This window comes from Podarcis gaigeae (assembly GCF_964106915.1).
Source record: "Podarcis gaigeae genome assembly, chromosome: 10".
Lineage (NCBI taxonomy): Eukaryota > Metazoa > Chordata > Lepidosauria > Squamata > Lacertidae > Podarcis > Podarcis gaigeae.
This window is the reverse complement of record NC_139686.1, coordinates 6,178,127-6,199,474: the sequence shown is the minus strand read 5'-3', so window position 1 is coordinate 6,199,474 and position 21,348 is coordinate 6,178,127. Positions and strand designations below refer to the sequence as shown.

Sequence of the window (21,348 nt, the reverse complement as noted above, 5' to 3'; positions counted from 1 at the left end):
CAAGTTTGTGGTGAGGTGCAAAGCTTTTTTAAAATAATAATAATAATTGTCTGCTACCCGGTGGGCTATAATAATAATAATATTTTTTTTATTTATATCTCGCCCTCCCCAGCAAAAGCTGGGCTCAGAGCGGCTAACAACAGTAAAAGTACTGTAACACGGTTTACATAAAATAACAATCAATTAACAGAAATACATTCTAAAATCAATTCATTCTAAAATCAATTCAGAATCAAATTAATGGCAACCATTGGGCTAGAGTTCTATGAGGATTACCAAAGAAAGGGGTCAGACTGTGCCTTGGCCAAAGGCCTGGTGGAACAGCTGTCTTGCAGGCCCTGCGGAAAGATGTCAAGTCCCGCAGGGCCCTAGTCTCTTGGGACAGAGCGTTCCACCACGTCGGGGCCAGTACTGAAAAGGCCCTGGCCCTAGTTGAGACGAATCTAACCACCTTGTGACTTGGGACCTCCAAAGTGTTGTCATTTGTGGACCTTAAGGTCCTCCGCGGGGCATACCAGGAGAAGCAGTCCCGTAGATGTGTGTGTGTTGACTGCTGGTTCACTCAGAGAGAAGCAGCTTTGGGAAAGGGCATTTGGAAGCAGAGAAGTGTCTTGGGGGACGCATGCTTAACCCTTCCCCATCCCGCTTCTTTTCCACTACTATACTACTGCACCCATTCACTTAGCACAGGGGTCAGCAATTTTTTTCTACAGGGGGCCGGTCCACTGTCCCTCAGACCTTGTGGGATAGCCAGACTATATATATTTTTTTGGGGGGGTTCCCCCCTGACTCTCCCCTCCCGTCTCCACAGCACCGGACAAGCCCCGGTGGCTGCTTGCTCGCCCCTTCTCACCCTGATCTGGCCACAGTGATCCATGCAACAGTCACCTCCAGGCTTGATTATTGTAACTCACTCTACACGGGGCTGCCCTTGAAGCTGACCCAGAAACTCCAGTGGGTGCAGAATGTCGCGGTGAGACTCCTTACGGGGTTCCTTGCCGCAGGATCACATTCATCCAGTGCTTTACCAACTACACTGGCTCCCGGTGGAGTACAGGGTCAGGTTTAAGGTGCTGGTTTTGACCTTTAAAGCCCTATGCGGCCTAGGACCCACGTACCTATGGGACCGCCTCTCCTGGTATGCCCCACAGAGGACCTTAAGGTCCACAAATGACAACATTTTGGAGGTCCGAAGTCACAAGGTGGTGGGATTGGTCTCAACTAGGGCCAGGGCCTTTTCAGTACTGGCCCCGACTTGGTGGAATGCTCTGTCACAAGAGACTAGGGCCCTGCGGGACTTGACATCTTTCCTCAGGGCCTGCAAGACAGAGCTGTTCCGCCTGGCCTTTGCTTTGGACTCAGTTTGACCCTTATGTTTCCCTCCCCTTATGGTTTTGATGAGGCTGCATTTTAAATTGCATCTTAAGCTGTATTTTAAATTGGGGTTTTTTTCCTATTATGTTTTTACTGTAATTTTACTGTTGTTAGTCGCTCTGGCCGGAGAGGGCAGGGTATTAATAATAATAATAATAATAATAATAATAATAATAATAATAATAATAAATTACCTGTGTCTGGCAAGCAGCAGGGGCTCTCATTGGCGGCAGAGAGACGATGAGTGGTGCAAAAGGGCTGGCTCTGAAGAGGGCTGCTTAAAATGGCACGCAGCCAACTGTGGCTCAACAAAGCCCAGCCCCCTTCCTCCTCTAGGCAGGGCAGGGAGAAGCCAGGAGGAGGGAGGGAGGGAGGAGACGCCACCGTGGTGTGTTGGTAAATGGCACAGCCCGAACGATCAGAATCCCCACGCCGATCCATGCAGTGATTTCCGGACTATCTGCAGGCCGAATCCAGAAGGCAATTGGGCCTGATTCGGCCCCCGGGCCTTAGTTTGCCGACCCATGACTTAGGGAAACGAGTCATTTTGCAGGGAAAAGTCATTTTGCAGCATGGAGTCACAGAAGAAAAGCGGTGGGTGGACAAGGGTTAAGCACGCCCCCTCAATTACCGTATTTTTCACTCTATAAGATGCACCAGACCACAAGACGCACCTAGTTTTTGAAGGAGGAAAACAAGAAAAAAAATATTCTGCATCTCAGAAGCCAGAAGAGCAAGAGGGATCGCTGCGCAGTGAAAGCAGCAATCCCTCTTGCTGTTCTGGCTTCTGGGATAGCTGCGCAGCCTGCATTTGCTCCATAAGACGCACACACATTTCCCCTTACTTTTTAGGAGGGAAAAGTGAGTCTCATAGAGCAAAAAATACGGTACTTCTGTTCTTCACATAACCCACTTCTGGGTGTGTTTTTCCATAGAAGGAACAACTTTTAAGGATTTCAATGCACCCTTTTTAAAAACGGAACTTTCCGCGGTGTCCTGCCCCACTTGCTCATACCTGTTTATCAGTTTGCTTGTATGGGTTTATTCCATAATGGTTACAGCGATCTTTGGGCTTTGCCTAGGGTGAGCGCGGAGAGTCTGGCACAGACGGGCCCAAGGGAATTTCGGGGCAGAAAGGAGAAAAGGTCAGTGCTGCTGAAATCATGTTGCCAAAGGTTATTTAGTCCTCCGACATCTATCAGTCATGGTTAACAATGTTATATTCTGATGCTCAAATATGACTATCCTTTTTTTGCAAGGCAAATGCCAACTTTTCCAAAGAAGATTTCCTTTGGGTTTTGGCCTCATTTGGCCTTTGTTTTGCAACAGCAGCTTTAACCCTTGCTGTGCTGGAAGCCCCACCCCTTTATCCCATACGGTAGCAAAAAGCATGTAAAGAAGAGAGGGAGATTAAAACCCACGCTTCAAATCCACAGTCACGATAAAGAGTTACCACCTACTATTTAGACTTCCTAGCCTCCCAATAGAGGAACGCTACTCATGGTATGAATATGGGACATGGGTGGCGCTGTGGGTTAAACCACAGAGCCTAGGACTTGCCGATCAGAAGGTCGGTGGTTCGAATCCCCACGACACGGTGAGCTCCCGTTGCTTGGTCCCTGCTCCTGCCAACCTAGCAGTTAGAAAGCATGTCAAAGTGCAAGTAGATAAATAGGTACCACTGCGGCGGGAAGGTAAACGGTGTTTCCTTGCGCTGCTCTGGTTCGCGGCTTAGTCATCCTGGCCACATGACCTGGAAGCTGTACGACGGCTCCCTCAGCCAATAAAGCGAGATGAACGCCGCAACCCCAGAGTCAGTCACAACTGGACCTAATGGTCAGGGGTCCCTTTACCTTTACCTTTTAAAAGAATGGAGAGCCATTTGATGTCCTATACTTCCTCAATGCATTGAGTTCGAGCATCGTCAAAGCCCATGACACCTTTGGTAAAGGCTGTTCTCCAACTGGAGTGCTCGCAGGCCAGTGTTTCCCAATTGCCCGTGTTTATACTACATTTTTTAAAGATTTGCCTTGAGAGAGTCTTTAAACCTCTTTTGTTGACCACCAGCATTACGTTTTCCATTTTTAAGTTCAGAATAGAGCAGTTGCTTTGGAAGACGATCATCAGGCATCCACACAACATGACCAGAAGTACACTGCTTCTGACAGAGAAGGGAAGCCATACCCACCAAGGTTATTAGCTCTTGATAGCCTTCTCCAGAAGTTCAATCTTCTTCCTGTTTCCTTGCTGACTGTTTCTGAGCACACCACATTTCTCAATCGCTCTGTTTGTGCAACATCTCTCTCTCTCTTCATAATTACATCGAGAGTCACTGGGGTTCACTTGTACTAAATGGGAAAGTCGGCCTTTCAAGAGCAGCCCATCCATCTTCTCCAGGATTTCCCAACTTAATCAGCCAGCCCACCACAGCCCTGCTTGGTTCAGTCATTCATCTCCTTCCCCCTCAGGAGGCTTCCACCTGCCAGGGGTGGTGTCATCATCTCTGAACACCGAGCCTCCCCCTTTGAGATGGATAGACTTTTCTATTTATAGAGCCAAGAAACACTCTTGGGGAACAGGAACTTATCAAGCTGGAGAAAGAAGGAAGTTTATTCTTCGGCCTGTTTAAATCAGGCTTCCTCGAGCTCGCCCCTCCAGATGTTTTTGGCCTACAACTCCCATGATCCCTAGCTAGCAGGACCAGTGGTCAGGGATGATGGGAATTGTAGTCTCAAAACATCTGGAGGGCCGAGCTTGAGGAAGCCCAGTCTAAATAATTTGCACAAGTTGCCTCCACCAAGCCAGACCATTGCTTCATCTAGCTCAGCGTTCACTGCAGCGACAGACAGTAGCTCTCCAAAGTCTCTCCTGGACTTACCTGGAGATTCTGGAGACCAAAGCTGGGACCTTTGGCTTGCAGAGGAGATTCTCAGCCACATTTCCTTGTGGATAACATTCCCGGGGCCGCCTTTCGGCCATGGGCAGCACAAGAGGAGAAAGCAATTGATGCAACTCTTATCTTGGGAGCCAGTGTGGTGTAGTGGTTAAGAGTGGTAGACTTGTAATCTGGTGAACCGGGTTCGCTTCCCCGCTCCTCCACAGGCAGCTGCTGGGTGACCTTGGGCCAGTCACTCTTCTCTGAAGTCTCTCAACCTCACTCACCTCACAGAGTGTTTGTTGTGGGGGAGGAAGGGAAAGGAGAATGTTAGCTGCTTTGAGACTCCTTCTGGTAGTGATAAAGCGGGATATCAAATCCAAACTCTTCTTCTTCATCATCTTTGTGAAGTGGACTACATTTTGACTGCACAAAGGCCAGGGGGTTCTGTAACACACACACACACCCTCTGAACCCCGCATCTAGGCAACCTGGCGGCATTGCTGCAATCCAGACACTTCCTCACCAGGCAAAAGCATTGGAGGAGATTGTGGAGCAGAGCTGGTAAGAGGCGCAGTCTAGAGCAGTGTTTCCCAACCTTGGGCCTCCAGCTGTTTTTGAACTACAATTCCCATCATCCCTGACCTCTGGTCTTGCTAGCTAGGGATGATGGGAGTTGTAGTCCAAAAACAGCTGGAGGCCCAAGGTTGGGAAACACTGGTCTAGAGAAAGGGCCAAGGGCCAAGTGTGGGAGGTCCGAAGCACCACATCTGCGACCAGAGCTGCGCAAATGTTATTGGCCCAGAGATGTACAGAAGATAAATTCACTACCAAAGAAGAATGGCAGGTTAAATTGATGGATTATGCCGAAATGGCTGAAATGACGGGGAAAATCAGGAAGGTCAAAATTTTAATAAGGAATGGGGAAATTTGATAATCTGTCTTAAAAAAAAACATTGCAAACAGTTAAAATCGTTAGTAGGATTGGAAAAATATCACTTGTAGCTTAATGCTGAATTTTGGACACAGTGGAGATGCAAAAGATTTGGATTCTCATAAAAGATGCAGGAGGAAATGATTAACAATAAGACCCACAAAGGGGAGGAAGGAAGTCGAAGAGATTCCTTGCGATCTTGTTTTTACATTGTATGTTTGATATGTGACTGTAAAATTTTAATCTGAAAAACCAAATAAATAGATTTTTATATATACAGTGGTACCTTGGGTTAAGTATTTAATTCGTTCTGAAGGTCCGTTCTTAACCTGAAACTGTTCTTAACCTGAAGCACCACTTTAGGTAATGGGGCCTCCTGCTGCTGCCGTGCCGCCGGAGCCCGATTTCTGTTCTCATCCTGAAGCAAAGTTCTTAACCTGAAGCACTATTTCTGGGTTAGCGGAGTCTGTAACCTGAAGCGTATGTAACCTGAAGCGTATGTAACCCAAGGTACCACTGTATTTATAAACAAAGGGCCACAGCTGAGGCCCCTGCTCTGTTATAGGATGGACTATAAGTTTTATGATCTGAGCCCCGTTGGGTAGATCAGCCCTCACAGGTGAGATGTTGAGATCCTCACAGAGAGATGTTGAAAGCGATACAAATGCTGTCTCCTGAGAGGAAGTCTTTGTTCAAACTTGCAGGGCGCCAAGGGGGTGCCTGGCCTGGGGGGCTTCAAAGGACAGATAGGCTTACCTGGCAAGGTGGGTGTCGCTGGACCACCTGGCCTGCAAGGACCTCAGGGTGAGCCAGGAATACAGGTAAGAGATTTTTTTATTGGTTCTGGTGGTCGGGGGGGAAGCAAGGAAACAGAATCTCCTGCAGGGCTTTTGCTTTGTGTTTTGTTTTGTTTTGTTTTGTTTTGTTTTGTTTTGTTTTGTTTTGTTTTGTTTTGTTTTGCTTTGCTTTGCTTTGCTTTGTTTTGTTTTGTTGAATGCAATCTTTTCCTTAAAGCCAACCAAATTTATGTCAGTGCAATAAAGTTAGAATATGTCTTCCAGCAAATGATGAAAGGATCCTATTTACCAAACACTAAATCTAGTAGATTTAACTGAAAGGCAACACATGAAGATCTGCATCGATAATTGTGAGGCACTCCTAATTATTTTATTGTATAATTAGAAGAGTGTTTGATAACCTTCAAAGGCTGCCTAAGCTTAGAAGAGGAGGTGGCATGGCTGTGACGGCCATGAACAGACCAGTGCTTCTGAATTTGCCACTACACTGAAGTCCATTGTACTTTGGGGTGTGTTTGTCTTGCATTTAAGATTTGGGGGGACTGTGTGGTTTATTCCTAGCCTTATTTCCAGTCTGTCAAAGCTGAAACAGGCTACAAGGGCAGCCCTGCAAACTGCACGCCACAGTAGTCCGGAGAGGCGATGGGACTAGATCTGGGCCAGGGATGTGGGTGGTCCCAAAGATCAAGAGGAGAGCTTAGCGGCTGCTGTGTGTCATTTGAAAAATAAATGAAAAGAGCAGATGAAAAGTGAAGTGGGCCAGGGTGGGAGGGATGGAGACAGAGAGCGAGAGAGCTGCCTTCATACATGCTTTAAGAGGTTAGGACTTTTATATCAGTGGCAGGAGGTAGTCACACTCTAAGAGCCCTCTAAGAGATCATTAGCCATTCCCGCTTTGGTGCTGATTAGCGGGAGAACATGAAGAGTTTTTCCGCCTCCGCCAACTCTCTCTCTGTCTCTCCATCTCTGAACCCTAAATTATGAAGGAGAGCATGCAGTGGGGAGCTATAGCCATCAAAGGGCAAAGAGCCCTCATGCCGGCAGTTTATTGATCTCGTGGCAGCGAGCAGAGAGAATGGAGAAGCACCTTTTTCTCCTGTGTAGGATAGCCAAATGCCCTTTTCTCCAACGCAGGTAGGAGCATGTTTGTGTGGTTCTTTCCATCGCAGAACCAAAGGCCAAAAAAACTAGGCTAACGGGCTCATCTACGGATGGCAATCAATCGCTCATTACAGTTACCGGCCAATTCTGCAGAAAAACAAACGGTCTGACTCGTTGCAACAGTTTAACACAAATGCATTAGATATACAGTGGTGCCCCGTAAGATGAATGCCTCGCAAGACAAAAAACTCGCTAGACAAAAGAGTTTTCCGTCTTTTGAGGTGCTTCGCAAGACGAATTTCCCTATGGGCTTGCTTCGCAAGACTAAACATCTTGCGAGTTCTTGCGAGTTTTTTTCCTTTTTCTTCAAGCCGCTAAGCCGCTAATAGCCATGCTTCGCAAGACAAAAAAACCGCTAGATGAAGAGACTCGCGGAACGGATTAATTTCGTCTTGCGAGGCACCACTGTACCGTATTTTTCGCTCTATAGGACGCACCAGATGATAGGACGCACCTAGCTTGGGGGGGAGGAAATAAGGGGGGGGATTCTGAATCCCGGAAGCCAGAACAGCAAGAGGGATCTGGCTTCTGGGATAGCCTATTACTGTTCTGGCTTCTGGGATAGCCGCTGGGATAGCTGGTCTAGCTTTGCGTGAAGCCTCCACAGCAGGGCACGGGGAGCCTTCATCCCGCTGCCCTGCGGAGGCTTTGCGCAGCTAAGCCAGAAGCTAGAACAGCGAGAGCCAGCAATGCGCAGTGCTCCCTCTCCCTGTTCTGGCTTCTGGCTTAGCCGCGCAGCCTGCATTCGCTCCATAAGAGGCACACACATTTCCCCTTACTTTTTAGAAGGGAAAAAGTGCGTCCTATAGAGCGAAAAATATGGTAATTCTTGCCCCGCTCAAGAAGGCAGCAAAAAAATTCTCCTGATCTGCACTGAGGTCGGGGGGGGGGGGGGGGGAGGGAGGAATTTGCCAACCCTTGGAAGCAAAACTGACCAGTTTGTCCATCCTAATTCTCAAACACTATTGTGTTTTGAAATTTGGCTTCTCTGAATCTTGTGATACAGTTCTCCAACCAAGCAATGTGTTCAGAAATGCAAACCTGCCTAATTCTCACTTCCTGAGTGTGGGGTCAAAGCAGAGGAGGTGAGGGGTGTGGCTCAGGAGGGTAGGTGTGGCCTGGGGAGGGTCGTAAGGGCCAAATAGAAAGACCTGGAGGGCCACATTTAGCTCTTGGGGCAGAGGTTCCTCATCCCTGATTAGGAAGAATCTCTAAGTTTAGCGTTGGCTCCATCTTCCCTGTAAAAGTCAGGGTGGGCAATGTGATGCCCTCTAGACGCTGTTGGACTCATATCTCCCAGTGTCAAAAAGCAAGCCAGCAGTAAATCACACCATTCAAAGTTGGAGTTAACTCTTTATTCGCATAAACATGATATCCACAGACTTGGTTGGGTGTCAGGCCTAATGAGCAGAGCAGCTTATTCCGGAGAAGGTGGGTTCTTCAACCATGAAATCAGTTGTTGAGACTGAAAGTTCGTGCTTCCTCACAGCTGTCTTAAGTTCCCTCCTTCCCAGGGCTTTTTCCAAGCAATCATATGTGGGATGCAATCCACTGGGAGCAGTCAAGTACAACATTCCTTGTTTTCCTAGAGTGGACCTGCAAGGGAATGTTTGGTCCAGCCAGTTGAAACTTCCTGTTCTTTCTGGGCTGGAGCATCCTTCCTTGCATGTGACTTAGTGGGTGGGCGTGACCTTTCCAGACCTGATAAAAGGCCCGAGTCACGCTGCTGCCACCCTCTCTCTTTGACCTTCCTGCATCACCTGGACTGTACAGCTGGCTGACACAGCAGTTCCCCAAGTCATCTCCCATGTGGGGTAAACCTGTTTGTACATGTTTGTAACGTTAAGCCTTAAGCCTACCTTCAGGGATCACACTGTGCTCTGCCTGGTTGTAAGTAAAACTACTTTTTGTTGCTGATGAATAAGACTGTGGTGTCTTTATTCTTTTAGGAGGGGTTCAAAAGGGATCTTAGCAGGAACACACAATTCAGTCTGAGCTAGATTGAATTGTATAATAGTAAAAGGCTCAGGCGAGTCAGAAACTTGTTTTCTGCCCGGTAAGAAGGGGGATGCACTTTGCTAAGTGAAGAAATTGGCTAGCGCAAGTTAGGAAGGATATTAATAATCAGTATATCCTCTCCTGCCACCCTCAACATTCCCACATCAGAGACTGCGCCTGCATGCAGCCTGCCATGGCTCTGCCCTTTTCAGCCCTCTTCTGGTTCTGGGAGGCAGGGGGTAATCGCAGCAGGAGGGGGAGACATCCCTGCCTCTTCTCCAGCCTATCTCATCTCTGCCCCTTGGCTTCCCTCTTCCCACTCACCAGCTTCAGCTTCTACCTCTGAGTCTGGACTGCTCTCTGCCACAGCCTCTTCCTGCTCACTGAACCCTGTTGCCTCTTCAGTTTCCAGCGCCACCTCTTCCCAGTCTTCTCCCTCTGACCACTCTTCATTGTCCTACCACCTCTCCCCTGGCTCTGAGCCTTCTTCCCTTGGTGGCTCCCCAGCTGGTTCCTCTGCGTCCAACCAGTCCGTGACATCCACCATTGGCCATGGGGGCTGCTGATGACGGTAGCTGGAGTCCAATAACCTCTGTAGGGCACTGCATTGTCTACCACGGGGATGAGTGGTCTGGTAGGTCCACTGTTCATCAACTGTCTTCTGCCAATGTTCACATCTCCCAGCATTTGGCTGTAGACATCTCCCCCGAAGGACATTGACTAGTCAAAGTTACAGAGGAGACACTATAGGGCTGCCTTTTCTGTTTCCAGGGCGAGAGGGGTAGAAGAGGAAGGCAACAGCTTTGTCTCAGGGGACCCCCGGGAACTCCTGGCAACAAAGGAGGAGTGGTGAGTATTCTGAGCCCTGCCAGACTTGAGTCCTATGAAATAGAACACAGAGTGTTGGATGGGATGGCGTGAATGCCATACAGATGTTTGTGTTTGTTTTCCAGACTGTCATTATTTGGGGGGTGAGAGTCATTCCCATACCAGCCAATCCAAGTTGCCCAATTAAAGTGCATCATGAAACTGTGGAACTCACTTCCACAGGAGGCTGTGATCACCCTTGGAAAGTAACAAAATAATAATAATAATAATAATAATAATAATAATAATAATAATAATAATTTATTCATGCCCACCCATCTGGCTGGGTTTCCTCACCCACTCTGGGCGGCTTCCAACAAAATATTAAAAAACAATAGTCCGTCAAACATTAAAAGCTTCCCTAAACAGGGCTGCCTTCAGATGTCTTCTAAAAGTCTGGTAGTTGTTGTTCTCTTTGACATCTAGCGGGAGGGCATTCCACAGGGTGGGTGCCACCACCGCGAAGCCCCTCTGCCTGGTTCCCTGTAGCTTTGCTTCTACAGTCTAGCTGCCGCATTCTGGATTAGTTGTAGTTTCCGGGTCACCTTCAAAGGTAGCCCCACATAGAGCGCATTGCAGTAGTCCAAGCGGCAGATAACCAGAGCATGCACCACTCTGGCAAGACAGTCCGCAGGCAGATAGGGTCTCATCCTGCGTACCAGGTGGAGCTGGTAGACAGCTGCCCTGGGCACAGAATTGACCTGTGCCTCCATGGACAGCCATGAGTCCAAAATGACCCCCAGGCTGCGTACCTGGTCCTTCAGGGGCACAGTTACCCCATTCAGGACCAGGGAGTCCCCCACACCCACCCGCCTCCTGTCCCCCCAAAGCAGTACTTTTGTCTTGTCAGGATTCAACCTCAGTCTGTTAGCCACCATCCATCCACCAAGTGTGGGATAATGCTTGCTTGACATCTCCTGACCTCTCCACAAGGATGAATGCTCATGGAACAGGTCATCTGGAAGTGAGCTTAGTTGGAGCACGTCTGCTGTGCAGTCCTTGCCGACGTGGCAACCTCCAGATTTCTTGACTGCATCTCCCATCATTCCCAGCCAGGCAAAAGCACTTGGGGTGTGGTCTGGGGAGAGGGGTGCAGCTGGGGAGATTTCCAAGGGCCAGGCAGAGAGGCCTGGAGGGCCACATCTGGACTCCCCAAACTCTGGAAGACCTGTTTTCCAAAGGGCTGTCATTTCAGAATTCTTCCCAATCTGGCTTTGCAACTTGGCTTTCGCCTCTTGTTGCCTAGTGATTCTTCTTCTGTATCAACTGCTGCAGGGACAGCTATTCCTGAGTCACAGCCTTGCTTAATTCCTGCGGGCAGCTGTCCCTTGCTTCCCCCCCCCACCTCGCCCCTTAACAGCTTTCTGCCAGTGTCCCATCTGCGACTGATGCAATTTGCGTCGGCACTCTGAGCGCCGTAAGTGAGAGCAGATTCAGAAAAATGGACCACTATGGCCGCCTGTGGCCTTCTGGGGCATCATGTTGCTATTTCTAAACCACAAACCTGGTTAGAATTAGTTGCAGAACCGTTCTCCAATCGATCATGCCCATCTTTGATATCTAATCCTTTCCCCTTCCTTTATTTTCTTCTTTGAGCCTGTTTTGATCTGTTTTCCTGTTTGTTGGGGCTCCTTCACTGCTAGCAGTGTTCTCTTAATACCGTATTTTTACGTTTATAAGACTAGGGTTTTCCCCCTTTAAAATAATGTCAAAAATTAGGGGGCGTCTTATACATGGATACATCTCCCCCCATTTTCTTAAATCTGAGTCCCCCCAAATAGGGGGCATCTTATACATGGGGACTCTTATAGACAGAAAAATACAGTATATGGCATTGCTAACCTCTGTATTGTAATTCCCAAGGCAGCAATTTGATCCTTTCTTGGTATACAGATACTTCACAACAATGAAATGGGGGCAAATCTCGGGGAGGCCAGCCCTGAAGAACTGCTACCAGTCAGTGTGGACAGTAATAATAATAATAATAATAATAATAATAATAATAATAATAATTATTATTATTATTATTATTATTATTAATATCCTGCCCTCCCCAGCCAAGGGGAGGGATTTAGCTCAGGGCAATAACAAGCAATAAAAACAAGTTGAATGATTACAACTTAAAAACAAAATTAAAATACAACATTAAAATATTAAAACATTAAAATATTAAAATGTAGCCTCATCGCAGGAGGAGAAAGGAAAAGAAAAAAGAAAGAGAGGGAGGGAGGGAATCAAACTGGCTCCAAGCCAAAGGCCAGACGGAACAACTCTGTCTTACAGGCCCTGCGGAAAGAAATCAGATCCTGCAGGGCCCTGGTCTCAGGAGACAGAGCGTTCCATCAAGTTGGGGCCAGTGTTGCTGGAAAAGCACTGGGTGAATATGCTCCCATGGCAGAGACCCCGTGAGGAGCCTCGCTGCAGCATTCTGCACCCGCTGGAGTTTCTGGGACAGCTTCAAGGGCAGCCCCGCGTAGAGCGAATTACAGTAGTCAAGCCTGGAGGTGACCGTCATATGGATCACTGTGGCCAGGTCGGGGCGGGAAAGGTACCGAGATAGTTGGGCCAATGGGTCTTTCATTGTAGTTCTGTGGGAGTTTAGTGTTGATTCAGGGTTCAGTGCCAAGATGCCTGGGCTGCAGGAAGCAAGGAGGGTGCATCAGCTCAGCAATGAAGAAACACTGAGGATCTGATATCTTGGATGCTTGCAATCCATTGTTGTGGGATAACCAGCATGCTTAAATCTAATTAATACATGAAGGGGTTAAGACCATAGAGTAAGCTGTCCTGCCAGGCTTAGCTCGGTCACTCCCCCTCACCTAGGGAGGAAGATAATCAAGCATATTGTTCCCCTTTAGTCTACCTGAGAAGCTCAGCGTGTGAAGAGGTTTGAGCTGGTTGCTGCAGCTCAGACCGCATGGCTCTTACAAGCCATAATTTAGGAACTTAGTTACCACTGTAACTAAGACATGTTTACTGCCTATGTTTTTCTGGCTGATGTATGGGAAAACACATTAACTCAATCTTTGAAGAGTTTGTAAGCAAACCAATTTAAATTTGCCAAATGTGTGGTCTTTTTTATGCTGAGGGAAGAGGGGAACTTTGAAAGAAACTTAGAAAGGCAAGTTTCAAAAATCTAACAGCCTGTATTTCCGCTCTTTACTTTGTTGCATGTTTTGTGATTTTAAATCTCTGACAGGGTTCTCTCACCAGCTAGCCCTTGTCCCAAACCTGAATCATGGCATTTAGAGAATTCTCTCCTTATATACCTATTTTTCCCCCTTGCCAATAATAATAATAATAATAATAATAATAATAATTTATTATTTATTATATATTCCCCAGCCACTCTGGGTGGCTTCCCAAAAAATCTTAAAATACTGTAATACATCAAACATTAAAAGCTTCCCTAAACAGGGCTGCCTTCAGATGTCTTCTAAAAGTCTGGTAGTTGTTCTCTTTGACATCTGGTGGGAGGGCGTTCCACAGGGCGGGTGCCACCACCGAGAAGGCCCTCTGCCTGGTTCCCTGTAACTTGGCTTCTCGGAGTAAGGGAACCGCCAGAAGGCCCTCAGAGCTGGACCTCAGTGTGCGGGCAGAACAATGGGGGTGGAGACCCTCCTTCAGGTATACAGGACCAAGGCTGTTTAGGGCTTTAAAGGTCAGCACCAACACTTTGAAATGTGCTCAAAAATGTACTGGGAGCCAATGCAGGTCTTTCAAGACCAGTGTTATATGGTCTTGGTGGCCGCTCCCAGTCACCAGTCTAGCTGCCGCATTCTGGATTAGTTGTAGTTTCCGGGTCACCTTCAAAGGTAGCCCCACGTAGAGCGCATGGCAGTAGTCCAAGAGGGAGATAACCAGAGCATGCGCCACTCTGAGGAGACAGTCCTCAGGCAGATAGGGTCTCATCCTGCGTACCAGATGGAGCTGATAAACAGCTGCTCTGGACACAGAATTGACCTGCGCCTCCATGGACAGCTGTGAGTCCAAAATGACTCCCAGGCTGCGCACCTGGTCCTTCAGGGGCACAGTTACCCCATTCAGGACCAGGGAGTCCTCCATACCCGCCCGCCTCCTGTCCCTCCAAAACAGTACTTCTTTCTTGTCAGGATTCAACCTAAATCTGTTAGCCGCCATCCATCCTCCAACCGCCTCCAGACACTCCACCGATACCTTTTGTTTGTTTGCGTTAGTTCATCTGTCTTTTCAACAGGGGGAGGATGGCCCAGCTGGTCGGAAAGGAGAAAAGGGAGATCCTGGACTTTCTGTAAGTGGCTTATTCATAGATTTGTGGGGCCACCTGTCAAGGATTCTTCAGCTGTGATTTTTTTGGGTCCCTTCCAACCCCACACTTCTCTGATTCTGTGACTGATTCCGTTTCGCAAGATCCTCCAAAACCCTCAGGAAATGAGCAAGAAGTTTGATGATAAAATAATAATAATAATAATAATAATAATAATAATAATAATAATTTAATATTTATACCCCGCCCACCTGACTGAGTTTCCCCAGCCAGTTTCCCCAGTTTCTTAGAATGTGTTATTTGAGCCGGGGGAGGGTGGGGGGGTGGTCACGTGACATCCCTAACGAGCGCCAGAAAGGACGAATTGGGTAGAATCTAGGGGCGGGAAGAGAAATCCAGTTGCTTGCGCTGAAAGGTAAACTTACCTAATTCACACTTTCTGAAACACAGCACACGCATCCTTCGAAATTTTGAAGTGCTGTTCTCCAGCCACATTATGAGCACAGATATGCATATCCCAGAGTAAGGTGTTCACATAAATTCATATGTTATTGGGAATAACATACAGAGACATACTATATTTAGGGGGAAATAATTTTTATTGAATGATTTTATGTTACAAAAAACAATGCAACCATACTACCACTAAATATAATAAAGAAATAAAAATTACATACATCAATACTTAGTTTGTCATTTGTTATTTATCGTCTTATTTCCTCCCAAACATCCCATACAAAAACACACATATGTGCAGACACCCGCACACCCACACACAAAATTATAATAATGAAAGTTTATATATATATATATATATATATATGCTTTCGTAGATTTTCACGGGTACAGGAATGCAGGTTTTGGTGTCCTCGGGTGTCTTCCCGTGTAAAAGTTGGGGTGTCTAGGCGACGTTTCGACGAGGTCTCACTCGTCATCTTCAGGCTGGTGCTTTCGGCTTCTTGTTACTGGAACAGAGCGGGATCTCAATGTTTGAGTTCCTATAAATACTGTAGAGGGGGTGTGGTGTCTAGCCTCCAATGTTCTGGGCAGAGAGGAAGTTCCCAGGCTAGTGTGCCTTTTCTTCTTTTGTTCCTTAATTACTTGAGAGATACCTTGAGTGATTTCTTGAGTGATATCCTGAGTACCACTTAGGTGGGTCATTAGGTGTGGATTAGTTGCTAAAGTCTTTGTGTCTTGACCTCTTGAACTTTGTGAAGAGTTTTCCTGAGAAGATGGCTGTATTGCACTTAGTTGTGCTTTGGCTTGGCTTCGTGTATAGGGGCGAGCTGTGGTTTTGTGGCTTGTGTCAGCCAGATCTGTGTAGGGATTGCAGGGGGGTGCAGCATCCGGAGGTGCCACCATGGATTGGCTACTGGATGGTGTCAGTAATTCATCTGTGGAGAGGGTCTGGGTTTGGGTCTGGTGTGGTTGATTGGTGTTGGCGTTCTGTGTGCCTCTGGATCTGGTGTCAGTTTTTGTGGGGAGGGCTAATTTCCAGATGTCTGGCAAGCGGGATGTGTCGTCACGCTTGTTCATGTTGTGAGGGTGTTTCTCTATCTCGATGGCTTCCATGATTATTCTCTTGTGGTGATGTTCCGTGTTAAAGAGCAATTTGGAATCTGCAAAATTAATTTCGTGTCCTGTTTCTTTCATGTGTTGGAAAAGAGAGGAAGTTTTTTCTTCTTTTTTGACGGCAAAAGAAGAAGAAAAAACTTCCTCTCTTTTCCAACACATGAAAGAAACAGGACACGAAATTAATTTTGCAGATTCCAAATTGCTCTTTAACACGGAACATCACCACAAGAGAATAATCATGGAAGCCATCGAGATAGAGAAACACCCTCACAACATGAACAAGCGTGACGACACATCCCGCTTGCCAGACATCTGGAAATTAGCCCTCCCCACAAAAACTGACACCAGATCCAGAGGCACACAGAACGCCAACACCAATCAACCACACCAGACCCAAACCCAGACCCTCTCCACAGATGAATTACTGACACCATCCAGTAGCCAATCCATGGTGGCACCTCCGGATGCTGCACCCCCCTGCAATCCCTACACAGATCTGGCTGACACAAGCCACAAAACCACAGCTCGCCCCTATACACGAAGCCAAGCCAAAGCACAACTAAGTGCAATACAGCCATCTTCTCAGGAAAACTCTTCACAAAGTTCAAGAGGTCAAGACACAAAGACTTTAGCAACTAATCCACACCTAATGACCCACCTAAGTGGTACTCAGGATATCACTCAAGAAATCACTCAAGGTATCTCTCAAGTAATTAAGGAACAAAAGAAGAAAAGGCACACTAGCCTGGGAACTTCCTCTCTGCCCAGAACATTGGAGGCTAGACACCACACCCCCTCTACAGTATTTATAGGAACTCAAACATTGAGATCCCGCTCTGTTCCAGTAACAAGAAGCCGAAAGCACCAGCCTGAAGATGACGAGTGAGACCTCGTCGAAACGTCGCCTAGACACCCCAACTTTTACACGGGAAGACACCCGAGGACACCAAAACCTGCATATATATATATATATATATATATATATATATATATATTAATAATAATAAAAGTGTAAACTAATATGGGGAATCCAACTTAAGACAGGAAAACCATGGACCTGAGAGAAGCTTAAATTGCCATGTTTGCCCACCCCTGGCAGAATCTACTTTGAGTGCCAGGCAAGAGCGAACTGGGAAGTAGAGTTTGCAGGATCCTAACCTCCGCGTTTCTGCTTTGTTGCGGCTGCAGGTGGGAGACGTAAAGGACATTGTCAGGAGCGAGATGAGCGACAAAGATGGTGAGCAAAGCCAAAGCAGCCCCTCCCCCCCCGCCCCCAGTATTGAGACTGGCAGCCCCTGAGACTCCTCTACTGTAAATTGGATCAATTTGAATGTTGGCACAGTCTTGCCTGTCAAAGCAAATTTCACCCCATTAGCTGCAAACCGGGCTGTTTTGCCAAGCCAGCTGTCTAGATGAATCCCAGCTCTTGCTGGGCACGGGGTCTTCGCGGCGACCGTGACCTCCGTTGTGGGCGATCGTGACTTACCTCCGTAGCTGCAGCTTGCAAATTCCTGCTCCCTGCGGGGTTGGAGCAGCAAATCCCTCTATTTTCATGCTGGTCCCTCTGTCTATGGCTTTTGGCTCTCTAGTGCAGTGTTTCCCAACCTTGTGCCTCCAGATGTTTTTGGCCTACAACTCCCATCATCCCTAGCTAGCAAGACCAGTGGTCAGGGATGATGGGAGTTGTAGGCCAAAAACATCTGGAGGCACAAGGTTGGGAAACACTGCTCTAGTGAAGAGGCTGGGAACCTCAGACCTGAGGAATGAATGTGGCCCTCCAGACCTCTCTGCCTGGCCCTTGGAAGCCTCCTCAGGCCACATTGCTCATTGGCTCTGCTTTATACCTCTTGAGTGTTTTGTTTTGTTTTGTTTTGTTGCCTGGCTAGAAGTCCTTTAAATCTGACAATCCCTCTGTTATGAGAACTATGAATACAATCTCCCAGGCAGGACTGGAACTTAGAGGGGAGGGGTGTTATGTACTGAGTTGAATAGGATCCAAAATGTAGCAGTCTGATTGGTCCTAGAGCCACCCAATCCAGCTCCAGGTGGAAGTGAATCCACAACCTGATTGGCCTACAGGGGAATCCCGGAATTAGCCAATCACATGGGGCCCATTGTGTAAATAATGTATATAAAGCAGACATTCTGGGGGAACTTCCATTCCTCCTCACCAGTGGCATAGCGTGGGGAGTGCAGGGGGGGCTGGCCGCACTGGGCGCAACATCTGGGGGTTAGGGTTAGGGGGCGCAAATCCACGGGTTAGGGGATGCAAATTACCGTATTTTCCGCACTATAGGACGCACTTTTCCCCCTCCAAAAATGAAGGGGAAATGTGTGTGCGTCCTATGGTGCGAATGCAGGCTTTCGCTGAAGCTGGAGAGAGAGAGGGGTCGCTGAAGCAGGAGAGAGAGAGGGGTCCTCTCGCTCTCCAGGCTTCAGGAGAGCCCCACCGCCAGCCCCACAAGCTCGGGGGACAGCGGGGAGGCGGAACGCTGCCATCCCGCTGCCCCCCGACTTGGCTAGAAGGCTGGCGGGGGGGAGAAGCCTGCTCCTCCCCGTCGCCAGCCCTGCAAACTCGGGAGACAGCGGGAGAGGCGCAGCGCACCCTTCCCTCTGCCCCCCAACTTGGCTAGAAGGCTGGCGGGGGGGAGAAGCCTGCTCCTCCCCGTCGCCAGCCCTGCAAACTCGGGAGACAGCGGGAGAGGCGCAGCGCGCCCTTCCCTCTGCCCCCCAACTTGGCTAGAAGGCTGGCGGGGGGGAGAAGCCTGCTCCTCCCCGTCGCCAGCCCCGCAAACTCGGGAGACAGCAGGAGAGGCGCAGCGCGCCCTCCCGCTGTCTCCCGACATGGTTTGGAGGCTGGCAGAGGGCTTCCTCCTCCCCCAGCCCCGCAAGCTCCCAAAGCGATGCCAAAGCTGCGCGCCGCTTCGGCATGGCTCTGGGTCCCGTTCTGGGGGAGGGGAAGCTCGGACTTCCCCCGCCCCAGCCCCGCGTCTCCAGCCGGGAGACGGTCGCGGGGGGCTACTGTAGCCCCGCGCGTGCTCTCCCGGCTGGAGAAGTGACGCTCGGCTATGGAGGCTCCTGCCATAGGCGCGTGTCACCTCTCCAGCCGGGAGAGGGTCGCGGCCCGCGCTCTCCCGGCTGGAGAGGTGACGCGCGCCTATGGCCGCTGCTCCCTGACCTGCTCTTTGGGGCTGGTGGTGGGCTTCCCCCGCCAGCCCCAAGGAGCAGGTCGAAAGGAACCTGAAGCCTGGAGAGCGAGAGGGGTCGGTGCGCACCAACCCCTCTCGCTCTCCAGGTTTCCAAGGTAGCCGCCTGAACGCACCTTAAACGGCACCTTGTTTTAGAGCGGGAAAACAAGAGGGGGAAAATTCTCCCACTCTCTGCGCAGCGCCTCCTGCCGCTTCGCTGAAGGGGCGCTGGGCAGAGAGCGGAAGAATTTTTTTCCCTTGTTCTCCCCCCTCTAAAACAAGGTGCGTCCTATTGTCCGGTGCGTCCTATGGTGCGAAAAATACGGTACTTGCCTTGCCCCGGATGCTGACAACCCACGCTACGCCACTGCTCCTCATCACTATGAGCTGAATCAAGAGCATGAAATCCACTCTCAACTCCGAATATATTTCACCCTCTTAGTTATCTGGCTGGATGAATGAATGCTTTGAATTAACTCTTTTTCGCTAAAAGCTATAAGCCATCATAATTGGTCACAATGCGTAAAATACAAATACAGTGGTAGCTCCGGTTGCAGACAGGATCTGTTCTGGAGATCTGGTCGGATCCTGACGTTTCCGCAACTGGAGGGACCGCTTCTGCGCGCACACACGCGGCAAAAACCCAGAAATATACTTCCGGGTTTGCCGCTTATGTATCCCGAAGTTTATGTAAGCGGAAGTTACGACCGTAATTGATTTAAAACTGAACAGTAACAACAGCAAAGCAAACATAACAGAAATTGTACTCCGGTGGCGCAGCAGCAGCAGGAGGCCCCATTAGCTAAGTGGTGCTTCAGGTTAAGAACAGTTTCAGGTTAAGTACGGACCTCCGGAACGAATTAAGTACTTAACCTGAGCTACCACTGTACTTAATTCGTTCCGGAGGTCCGTACTTAACCTGAAACTGTTCTTAACCTGAAGCACCACTTTAGCTAATGGGGCCTCCTCCTGCCGCCGTGCCACCGGAGCCCGATTTCTGGTCTTATCCTGAAGCAAAGTTCTTAACCTGAAGCACTATTTCTGGGTTAGCGGAGTCTGTAACCTGAAGCGTATGTAACCTGAAGCATATGTAACCTGAGGTACAACTGTAAATACATTATTGCCAGCCAGCGAAATAGAGATTTTGGATGGATGCTTGTGGGGTTTGTGAGAGCCTGCATAGAAGCTATCCTATTGTGCAATGTTAAAATTGGCTATTTGTTTTCCTTCCACTTTTGCCTTTAACCTCACCCACTGCTGGCTTCTCAATTTGATCCTTTTACATGGTTTGGATGTTTTTGTGGTATTTTATGCATTGTGACTTGCCATTATTTTTATTGATTATACTTCAGTAATTCTTTATTGTAACTGATATGTGTGAACTGTTTAATTATTATTATTTGCTGATATTTAATTTTACTGTCCTCTACTCAGCAGTGGCGTAGCGTGGGGGGTGCAGGGGGGGCCGGCCGCACCGGGCGCAACATCTGGGGGGGCGCGCTCGCACTCGTAGCTCTCTGCCCCTACTAAAATCCACGGGTTAGGGAGCGCAAATTACTTGCCTTGCCCCGGGTGCTGACAACCCACGCTACGCCACTGCTACTCGGTCCCTGCTCCTGCCAACCTAACAGTTTGAAAGCATGTCAAAGTGCAGGTTGATAACTAGGTACCGCTCCGGTGGGAAGGTAAACGGCGTTTCCGTGTGCCGCTCTGGTTCGCCAGAAGCGGCTTAGTCATGCTGGCCACATGACCTGGAAGCTGTACGCTGGCTCCCTTGGCCAATAAAGTGAGATGAGCGCTACAACCCCAGAGTCAGCCATGACTGGACCCAATGGCCAGGGGTCCCTTTACCTTTTTATTATATTCTAATGGGTTGCCAAATATTGCTGCATTTAAATGTTGCCTATTTTAAAGTTATTGTGCCTTCTTTGGATCAGATTGTTATTAGGCATGTGATCTATACTGCCGACCTTGTTGTTTCTTAAGTTTCTAAACCGGTTTACATATATTAATATATAGGAAGGCAGTATACAAATTATAAGTGAAATGAAGTGTGGCCCCCAGCAAATTGCCCGGAAGGAAATACAAACCTCAGCCTGGGCAAAAAGGTCCTCCCTGGGCGTACTCTAGTGCCCTCAGAACCAAACAAGGGAAGGCAGGGTGTTAAGAAACCTTTTCAAACTGCACTTTCCCAAAGTACTGTGTCAAACTCTCTTTTTCTCTTCCCTTTATCACAGCTTGTGCCGGTGAGTTGGGAACAGGGAACACAATGCTGTTCCAAGGGATAAGTATGGCATTTCTAAACTTTCAAATAGGTAGCTGCAAGAGGCAGA

The 21,348-nt window shown here is 48.4% G+C and overlaps 1 protein-coding gene across 1 annotated transcript in view; it reads left to right on the top strand.

Annotated features, from left to right (window-relative positions):
- Positions 1 to 21,348, top strand: part of LOC310825827 (uncharacterized protein) — a 168,978-nt gene that overhangs the window by 131,641 nt on the left and 15,989 nt on the right. Inside the window, exons 66-70 of the mRNA XM_083699648.1 lie at positions 2,457 to 2,519; positions 5,888 to 6,004; positions 9,911 to 9,988; positions 14,223 to 14,276; positions 17,016 to 17,064. Of these exons, the coding sequence (XP_083555774.1) occupies positions 2,457 to 2,519; positions 5,888 to 6,004; positions 9,911 to 9,988; positions 14,223 to 14,276; positions 17,016 to 17,064 (361 nt within the window). The remainder of the gene's footprint in view (positions 1 to 2,456; positions 2,520 to 5,887; positions 6,005 to 9,910; positions 9,989 to 14,222; positions 14,277 to 17,015; positions 17,065 to 21,348) is intronic.